Source organism: Pinus tabuliformis, chromosome Q (assembly GCF_031772625.1).
Source record: "Pinus tabuliformis cultivar Carrire ecotype Pingquan chromosome Q, CPIR1, whole genome shotgun sequence".
Taxonomy (NCBI): domain Eukaryota; kingdom Viridiplantae; phylum Streptophyta; class Pinopsida; order Pinales; family Pinaceae; genus Pinus; species Pinus tabuliformis.
Genome location: NC_142296.1, coordinates 672,231,866 through 672,242,071, shown reverse-complemented (window position 1 = coordinate 672,242,071; position 10,206 = coordinate 672,231,866). Strand labels below are relative to the sequence as shown.

The following is a 10,206-nucleotide window of genomic DNA, read 5'->3' as shown; positions in this document are numbered from 1 at the left end:
TATCAGAACCATTTCATCAATCCTATCCATGACTCTATCCATGAGAACTGATTCGACGTCCTTGTTGGATTCTCTTGTCATAACTTGAGGTTCTCCTGCTTGATCTACCATCAGCTTCCTTTGTGATCTATATAGACAATAAATTACATCTTCGTCCAAAGGTTTTTGATCCCAACTATAACTCTGTTGTTGTATTTTTCCTATGATACCACCTGTCATGCCCATATCCTCGCAGTAGTCTTTCAACCGCACATAGGCAGGTGCGACACCGCTATCCAATTTCTTTTGACCAATACTATTGAGTACAGGCTACGCAATCTAATAAGAATTCATCATTCTTACACCACAGAAATAGCATTTATCATCATCATCATCATCATCATCATATAAATATGCACAACAGATAAAAATTCTTTTAGTGGGAGGGGCAACTCCCTGTTTAGAGGTTTCCTAAATGATAACAATAATACAAATTTACAAGTATGTTTACAACATTGGTCTTTGCCAGAAACGCCAGGTTCACCTTGACAAAACTGCCAAATTCCAACTTGGCCTGTCTGTTCACGGTCACCCACCCCTGGGTCAACTTTCGTTCAGCCTCACCTTGCTTTGTTCAACTTGTTCAAATCGTGCACCGTTTGCTCATTCAACTTGTGTCATTGTTTGCTCATTTAGCTCGTGCACCGTTCGCTCGTTCAACTCATGCACCGTTTGCTCATTCAGCTCATTCATCGTTTGACTCATTCAAGTCGTTCAACCTGTTCAACTCGTTCACCATTCGACTCGTTCAACTTGTTCACCATTCGGCTCGTTCAACTCATTCAACCCATTCGGATCATTTAGCTCGTTCACTGTTCGATTCGTTCAGCTCATTCAGGCCGTTCGACTCATTCAGCTCGTTCAGGCCGTTCGGCTCGTTCAGCTCGTTCAAACCATTTGACTCGTTCAACTCGTTCGGACCGTTCAACTCATTCAGGTCATTCACCATTCGACTCGTTCAACCTGCCGAGTAGGTGTGCCTAGGCCAACTCGCTCATAGGGAGGGTCGCCCACCTGCAGCTCGTCCACACCGAAATTCACTAAAACCTACACCTCAGGTTTCTATCGTCGTTTTGGGTGTTTCATCCCTCGGTCTACCTACATCTTTGCCTCCTTTATTCTCCTTCTCCTCTGCTTGTCCTCTTATGTTAGAACTCACTTGGAATGCTTGAAGATGATGCCTTTCTCCTCCAACTCATCAATAATATATACTCATCCTCCAAGGAGTTAAGGTTACAATTCACCTAGTAATTCCAAGAGTCGCATCAATTTTCCCAACTATTCACTCCTCATGTCAGTCCACAGACTTGTTGGTTTTTTGACACCTTAGAAAACTCATTGCATGCTTTTCCATACTTATTCAATTTTTTGATTTTTTGATTTTTCGACTCTCCCAATGGCTTGTCGCAACTCATCATTACAACTCGTCGTCGCACGTTTGCCGGAGCGCGTTTAACAGAAAGCAACCGCTCATCGTAGATGCTAGCTCTTCGCCTTTAACCGAGATTTCCTCATCCTTCCATCGCTCGTCACACAAGCTCAGCTCGTGGGCGTGACATGTATAATCACCTGAATTTCTTTCCCCACTATTAGATAAGTAAGGCACCAGAATAGTGTATATATATATATATATATATATATATATATATATATATATATATATATATATAATTCTTAATTTTTACTATAATATAATATTTTAATATTATATTAAATTATAAATTATATTCCAAAATAAACAACTATCAATGTAATTAAAAATACTACAGGTTTAAATATAATTAAATTGCAATTAATTATTATCATATTTTATATATTTTTATTTTAATAATAATTTGTTTCATAATATAATTCTTATTGTCCATGTTGTGTTAAGGCACTCCTTGATGTGAAGTACTGGTTCAATTATGTGGATGATATATTGGACATGATCAACATGTAGTCCTACCAAGCTTAAAAAAAAATAAAAAAATACAACTCTCATTTATTTTATATTAATGAAAATAACACCTTATTAATATAATATGGTTTATAATATAATATTATATTATGTTATAAATCATATTCTAAAACAAACACCTATTTATATAATCACTCCACATGAATCTTAGCTCTAATAGTTTAAATTAGTTTAATTGTCTTTATATAAACTTGATATAAAACTATGTTATTTAAAATAAATTTTGGAATAGTTTACTTATGACTAACAACTTTTTTTTATTAATACATTTTTATTTTAACTATTATATGTCAATTAAACATACAATAAATTATATAAGATCAAATAATTTCATTTTTACATCTCATTTTTTCTATAGATATCACATAAGCCTCCATTAAAAAATTATATTTTTTAAATAAAAATATAATTCTTAAGTTTATGCTATAATATAATATTTTAATATTATATTATATTAAGAATCATATTCTAAAATAAACTTCTATCTATATAATTAAAAATACTACTTAACTAAAGATAATTAAATTACAATTGATGGTTATAATATTTTATAATATTAATTTATATTTTTAAATTAATATTATATTTTTTTTTCCTAAAATGACTTTTCCTAAATGAAAATATCATTATTAAAGCACCACTTTTTCCACAATAAAAACTCCAAATTTAAAATAGATATTTCCAGATTTATTATTTCCCCTAAGGTGCCATCTATTATTTTATATGATGTGCCTTTCTTGCAACACTATATTAAATACCCTATAATATTATAAAATAAATGTTGCCTTCCCTTAGAGCACCACTTTTTGGGAATTAAAAACTCCAAACATAAAATTTGGTGATATTTCAAGATTTATTATCATCTTTTATTTTAGATGATGTGCCTTTTTAATAAAGATGTATTAAATATCCTATAATATTATAAAATAAATGTTGCTTGCCTTTAAGCACTGGCTAATAGAAACTCCAAATTTAAAATTTGGTGATATTTCAAGATTTATTATTTCACCTACTCGGCCATATTTTATTTTATATGATGTGCCTTTCTTGTAAAACTATATTAAATACCCTATAATATTATAATATAAATGTTGCTTTCCCTTAAAGCATGATTTTTTGGGCAATAAAAAAACTGCAAACATAATATTTGGTGATATTTCAAGATTTATTATCATCTTTTATTTTATATGATGTGCCTTTGTGGTAAAGATGTATTGAATATCCTATAATATTATAAAATAAATGTTGCTTGCCCTTAAGCACCACTTCTTGGGCAACAGAAACTCCAAATTTAAAATTTGGGGATATTTCAAGATTTATTATTTGCCCTATGGGGCCATCTTTTATTTTATATGATGTGTCGTTCTGGTAAAAGTGTATTAAATACCATATAATATTACAAAATAAATGTTTCTTTCCCTTAAAGCACCACTTCTTCTACAATAAAATCTCCAAATTTAAAATTTGGTGATATTTCAATATTTATTATTTCCCTAAGGACCTCTTTTATTTTATATGATGAAACTTCCTAATATTCTGCTTAAGCTGTAGATTTTAACTGGTACTAATATCATATTTACGCCTTAAGGCGTTTCCCTATGGGAAGAACTCCCTTATATTCCACCGTGTCCTATTTTCGACCATTGATCTGATGTGTTAGACGATTAAAAGTGATTGTTCCGTTGGATCAGATCATTATAGTTGGAATTTTAATAAATTAAGATTGCATGTGCTTGTTGAACTCCCTGTTTATCTCATGCTGGAGAGATTACCCGCTCGAAACCCTTCGCAGACAGTAGTGATGGCATTGCTGGAGTTTTGATTTCCTCATTCACACAGTTGCCCTACAGATGTAGCCTTTATCATGCCCTGGGGTGTTTAATTTAGATTTTAGCTCAATTTCCCATGTCTAATCTGAGTTAAATTTACTGTGATGTGTAGGGTTCCTCCCACGTTGCCCGAATCCATCACGCAGACGACTTCCCTGCTGAATCCGAAGACCCCACAGGAAAATTTATGTTCTAATGTGGAGGGTAAATCCTGGTAAGTGACGAGTGACATATGCAAGAATGCGTAAACCCTAGTAAGTGACCACTGACAATTGGAAGAATTCGATTTGTTCTTCGGTTAGGGTTTTACAATAGTTTCATTATTTCTGCTCTTGGTTGCTCTGCAGGGTGTTATTTCTGCTCTTGGTTGATCTGCAGGGTGTCAGGCCCTCTACCGCGAAGGCTAATTTTAGCCACAAGAACGGGGTTGCCTCAGGAATAACTTGGGAATCTGGTCTTTTATGTCCTTCACCATTTCAGGTGCTTGCTCACATTCTGCTCTTTCAGGCTGTAGAGCAAGGTTTTTGTGAGGGTTTAGCATAATTTTGTGTCTGATTTTGAACTAAGATCATACTGATTGTGTAAATAATTTGGACTACGTCTTCCTTTGGTTATTCCTCCACTAAATTATCCTATATGACAGAGGAACCCATGAATTTCTATGCTCTCCGGTTAGATTGTTTTATATATATGCATATTGCAGCTCTTGCATTAAACTCATCTCCTCTATTGATATTATATACATTGCAACTTTGATATTACAGGAACATCACTGCTTTTTCTCATAGTAATGATAAAATTCAACTATTTTGATTCATTGTAATGTACGGTTCAAAATGCTGGTATGAAAACTATATGGAAAAATACACATAAAAATTGTTACAGTGGTATAGTAAAGGACTGGAATTTCCCTTTAGATTCAATTTATTGTTTTTATTCAATAATTATTTACTGGATGCATATAAAAATAAAAAACAATGTTTAATCCTTAATTTTTAAACAAAAATATAATAAATTTAATTACATTGAACATTTGCAAGGCACTTGTTTAGAAAATCCAATTCTCTTGGGTTTGGGAAAATGCAAATTCAGAATGCTTATGGCTAAATGTTGTGACTAGAGGAAAGCTTCCTTGTTGGATTCTCAGGCATATCCCTTACAAAGAAATAAGTCATGTTTTGCTGCAGAAATACCGTCTTTACTTGAAGAGACTGAACGGTTCGATTCCGGCACCATATCCAGTGGCTTCGTTCTAGAAAGGAAGATCTTTTAGAAGCCCATCAATATCAATGTTTAGAACAATTTTCACTGCCCACTCTGAAGGGAAATGCATTTGGACACCTAGGTAAAACCTGATAATCATGTGTGTAAAGCAATGCTTACTGAACAACACCCTACAAATATTTAATGATGCTTACTTTCCCAAACAATCCCAACTACAATAGCATTCTTTCTTTTTTTGCAATTGTTGCTGATGAAACAAGGTGGTCCAATTATATATGGCAGTCCACTAGGTCGCCATTCAATCCATGTCATAGAGTACTTCCAGGTATATGATTAATGTTTGCTAATGCAACATATGTTATTAAGGCATCTTACAGTTTATTCAAGTCTCATTGAATCTAGCAACTTGAAATGTATTGGACAGGCTATTGAAGGTGTGACAAAGATTACTGATAAATGTAACCCTGCAACATGGATGCTAGAAATCAGCTCTAGAGCTGCTGAGGAGCACCTTGAGATAGATTTTGCTGAAATTTATAAGAAGTCTCCTCTTTTCCAGTAAGTCTAGATCAAATGCTCTTATAATTCCCATAACATATTTCAAAGAGATATGAATATCATATTCATGGATGTGCTATGGAAGAAAATCGGGAGGTTATATTGAGGGGCATATACATATCTCTGGTTTTCCAAAGCTACAAGAGACATTTGCCAGGGTTTCAGATTATTGCGAGCAAAATTATATTCACTTTCCTTAGATAAAAGTGCGAGAATGAGTAGTGTTCTCTGCTTACTTGCGCCTTTCACCAGAAATAGATACCAAGAGCAAGCATGTAAATATTTATGGTGATTTTAATCTTAAAAATATACTCCTGATGCAACAGAAATGTTGAGAGCCGCTTATGAACCACCTGTGGACTTTAATATAGTTTCTTTCTTTCATTTTTAATATTGAGTTTCCTAAGATTGAGATTGTTCTATTTAACAGATGCTTGTGGATGAAGTGATGGAGCTTGTAGAGCTTGATAGCTTGAGAGACACATTGGTGGGTCTTCCTGGTGTGAGTGGTCTATCAACTGAGCAACAGAAGAGACTAACCATTGCTGTAGAACTTGTTGCAAATCCTTCAATCATATTCATGGATGAGCCGACATCTGGTCTGGATGCCAGAGCTGCAGCTATCGTGATGCGTACAGTTAGGAATACAGTGGACACAGGCCGAATTGTAGTCTGTACTATCCATCAGCCAAGTATAGATATTTTTGAAGGATTTGATGAGGTAAGATACATCTCTAACTCCTTACAGGTTGTTAATATAGCCAAATCTGAAATTGCGATCAGACACCCACAAAAAAAATATGAAAGCATACATGAGACCACATGTCATGGAAGGAAAAATATTTTTCACTAGAAATCCAAACCACTGACAATAATCATAGGGGGCCAATTGGTAGTGATGTATCTAGAGTTCGGAGAGCTATATTTAAATTTCAAATCCAAGGCCATGGAGTAAAATATTTAATATCAAAGGTCTTCAGCAAAATGGCTAGTTTTGAAAAGGTTATAAGATGGATTGTAGGAAGAAGTAGATGGTTCTATAAATTTCTAGAAAGGAACATCTTTTAGAAGCCCACCAATATCAATGTTTAAAACAATTTTCACTGCCCACTCTGAAGGGCAATGCATTTGGACACCTAGGTAAAACCTGATAATCATGTGTGTAAAGCAATGCTTATTGAACAACACCTTGCAAATATTTAATGATGCTTACTTTCCCAAACAATCCCAACTACAATAGGATTCTTTCCTTTTTTGCAACTACTGTTGAGGAAACAAGGTGGTCAAATTATATATGGCGGTTCACTAGTTCGCCATTCAATCCATGTCATAGAGTACTTCCAGGTATATGATTAATGTTTGCTAATGCAGCATATGTTATTAAGGCATCTTACAGTTTATTCAAGTCTCATTGAATCTAGCAACTTGAAATGTCCTGGACAGGCTATTGAAGGTGTGACAAAGATTACTAATAAATGTAACCCTGCAACATGGATGCTAGAAATCAGCTTTAGAGCTACTGAGGAGCGCCTTGAGATAGATTTTGTTGAAATTTATAAGAAGTCTCCTCTTTTCCAGTAAGTCGAGATCAAACGCTCTTATAATGCCCATAACAGATTTCAAAGAAATATGAATATCATATTACATCAATTATTTGAGTGATATGGTGTTATCTTTTTTGTAGGTATCATATAGAGCTAGTTAAAGAATTATCCACACAAGTTCAAGGTGCCATGGATCTTTACTTTCCAACCAAGTTTGCCCAATCTACATGGGCCCGATTTACTGCTTGTCTATGGAAGAAGCACTAGACATATTGGTGAAGCACAGATTACAATTTAGTCCGTTTGTTCTTCACATTTATATCGGCACTCTTTTTTGGCACCATCTACTGGCAGTGTGGAATGAAAATGTAAGTACGACAAACATTTGCTTAGCAATGATAATAAATAGAAAGTTTATATGGCTTATAATTTTAGTATTATATATCCATGATCCACAGATGTTCCAAACAATATATCAGGGGTGATGCCAAAATTGAAGCATTGCAACTTGATGGAGGAATTTTGGGTTAAGACCTTTTAATGTAAAAATCCTTTTAAATATAAAAAAAAACAAATTCATGACCAGAATATTTCTTGCCATGGGACTCGATAATTTTAAAAACAATAAGTATTAACTGTTTTGTTTGCATCTGTTGCAGAGAAACTAAAAATGACTTGTTAAACGTCAGGGGGACTTTGTATGGTGCAACTTTATTTCTGGGAGTCACTAATTCCTCTTTAGTGCAATCCATAGTGGCTGTGGAGTGAACTGTTTTTTATAGAGAAAAGGTAGCTGGAATGTACTCTGCTTTACCCTATGCTCTATCACATGCAAGCTTAGTGACTATAAACCTTCTCAACGAAACTTTAAAATGATTTTCTACCTTCTTTAGCCCATATATATATATATATATATATATATATATATATATATATATATATATATGTGATAGCCTACAACTAAAACTTCACCTATTTTTCATTCTAATAATAAATATTTCAATGAAGAAAATACATTATATTTGATAAATTATAATAGATACTAACATTACATTACTACATTAGATTGAAATATACCAATATGTTATCTAAATTGCACAATATGCTATTTGTTTCATATTTTAATTGAGATCCCTACATACTTATTCAGACAGCCATGTATGGATTGCTCACGTACACCATGATAGGATTTCAGTGGTCTGCACTAAAATTTTTCTGATATATATTCACCATGTTCTTCACCTTTCTCTATTTTACATTTTATGGAATGCTAGCTGTTGCAATCACTCCAAGCTACCAAGTTGCTGTTGTTGAATGGTGAACTCAAAGACCACAAACATGGCATATCAGAAGATAACTAGATCTAATAATTCAGTAACATGAATATAGTGGACAACACACAGTAGTTTGAAACAACAGTTAATATTTTCTTATCCACACAATATAAAAGTTACACCGCGTTGTTTGAAACAACCGTTAATATTTTCTTATCCACATAATATAAAAGTTACACCGCTGTCGTGAAGGGATTACAATGGCTTCTCAAAAGCCTGAGGCACCCTCTTAGTAGATTCACTCTACTCATTCTAGCTAACTACAATGCTCTCCCAACTTGACTTGACAAGAAAGGAAACAAAAATTACAAAAATATCTCTTTGTCAAAGGAATCATTAGCCAATATAAAAAATAATCGTTCCTCAAGAGATGTTCCCTGCTTATGGATGGGCGTGAGGTATACAAATTTTAAATCTTTAAAACGTATAATTTTGAAATTTTGTTTTATTTTGTCTGTGCTACTGAATTAATCATCTCAGCCATCTCAGTTTCTAAAACTTTGGGTTCATTCTTATCACCGAAATGACTGCTTTAATTTCAGGCAACAAGGCAACTGAGATCAATGGGAGTCAAAACACCCATTTTTGCACTTACAGCAAATACCTTGCAATGTGATAAAGACCTCTTCTTTGAGGCTGGTGTTGATGATTTTCAAGCGAAGGTATGCATTTTCATGTTGGATGTGCATTCCATTTTATTTATTTCTTAATGATATTGGATATTTGTTACCAATGCATCCAAATTCTGACATATGTTTGTTATCTATATTATCTGGTCCCTTTGCAGCCTCTGTCCAGAGACAGACTTGTACAATTACTAGATCAATATGGTGTGGATGGTTGTGCTGGCAACAGAGGGGGTTGAAAGAGTTTCAAGGTTTCATTGTATTATACCCATGGCTTCGTTATGAAAAAAAAAAAAACAGTGCAGATTGCAGGTTGCCTGCTTTGTAAGTCTTGATCTGCATTATTGCAGTGATTTGATTAAGCGACGAGGAATATGGTTTTAGGGTTTCCAGGCATTTACAATCCTGCAATCCTCCTGACCAACACTGAACTTTTCTCCATCTTGGGGAAGGCAGGCTAGAGCTGGAAGTAAAATGTGAACAAGCTATGGAAAGTGCATAAACTGGTATAAAGCAAATCATTATTTTTTTTCAAACAGCAGTGTCAAAGCTGAAGTTGCAGCACTATTAAAAGGCTGGAAATGAGTCTTGGCGGGGAGATAACAATTCTTTCTCTCGACTATCCAAGTTATACTCAATTGATCTTCTGTGAAGGACTTTGGTCACAGGTAAATTAAAAAATTTCAAAATTGAAATATGTTAGCAATAATTGTTCCTTTGTATGGTTAATGTCATTAGCTCTGTATTGTATTGGGAAAAATTGAAATTCAAATTAAGTTTATTTCATTAGTAATGTATTTGTCCTGTGGTGTGTATTCTGATGGATGCATTAACAAGCCCTAACACCATATCATAATTTCAGAAATTCCTTCTCAAGATCAATCAAAACGGGTTTGAGCCACACTCATTGGCAACAGGCTGGGATCAACAAGAAGACTTATGAGAGAGCTTTTAGTTTTTTTAGTGAAGCCGAACGAGTGGGACTTTGGGAAAGTATTGTTCAAAGTTTTTAACTCCTTCGCCTATAAGGATGGCCTGTACAATTTGTATCTATAATAAGGATTTATTAAATTTTGTTACCATTTTTTGGTG

At 34.0% G+C, this 10,206-nt stretch overlaps 1 protein-coding gene across 2 annotated transcripts; it reads left to right on the top strand.

The window, feature by feature from the left end:
- The first annotated feature begins 4,083 nt into the window (after positions 1-4,083).
- On the top strand, positions 4,084-10,206 carry LOC149221332 (ABC transporter G family member 29-like). Of its 2 annotated transcripts, XR_016248844.1 has the most exons (7): positions 4,084-4,308; positions 5,016-5,377; positions 5,477-6,331; positions 7,054-7,187; positions 7,295-7,522; positions 9,031-9,782; positions 9,977-10,206. XR_016248844.1 is itself a non-coding variant. In XM_089382956.1 (5 exons), exons 3-5 carry the CDS (start codon positions 6,041-6,043, stop codon positions 7,419-7,421), a joined length of 552 nt encoding a protein of 183 aa, XP_089239082.1. In that variant the 5' UTR covers positions 4,084-4,308; positions 5,016-5,377; positions 5,477-6,040; the 3' UTR covers positions 7,422-8,043. The 2 variants fall into 2 exon arrangements, 1 of the variants encoding a protein (XP_089239082.1); XM_089382956.1 differs by lacking the exons at positions 9,031-9,782; positions 9,977-10,206 and having other exon boundaries at positions 7,295-8,043.

Coding starts and splice junctions, on each gene's coding strand:
- LOC149221332 (XM_089382956.1), top strand. CDS start 6,041: ATGCTTGTGGATGAAGTGATGGAGCTTGTAGAGCTTGATAGCTTGAGA. Junction 6,332..7,053: donor TTTTTGAAGGATTTGATGAG/GTAAGATACATC, acceptor TGTCCTGGACAG/GCTATTGAAGGTGTGACAAA. Junction 7,188..7,294: donor AAGAAGTCTCCTCTTTTCCA/GTAAGTCGAGAT, acceptor TCTTTTTTGTAG/GTATCATATAGAGCTAGTTA.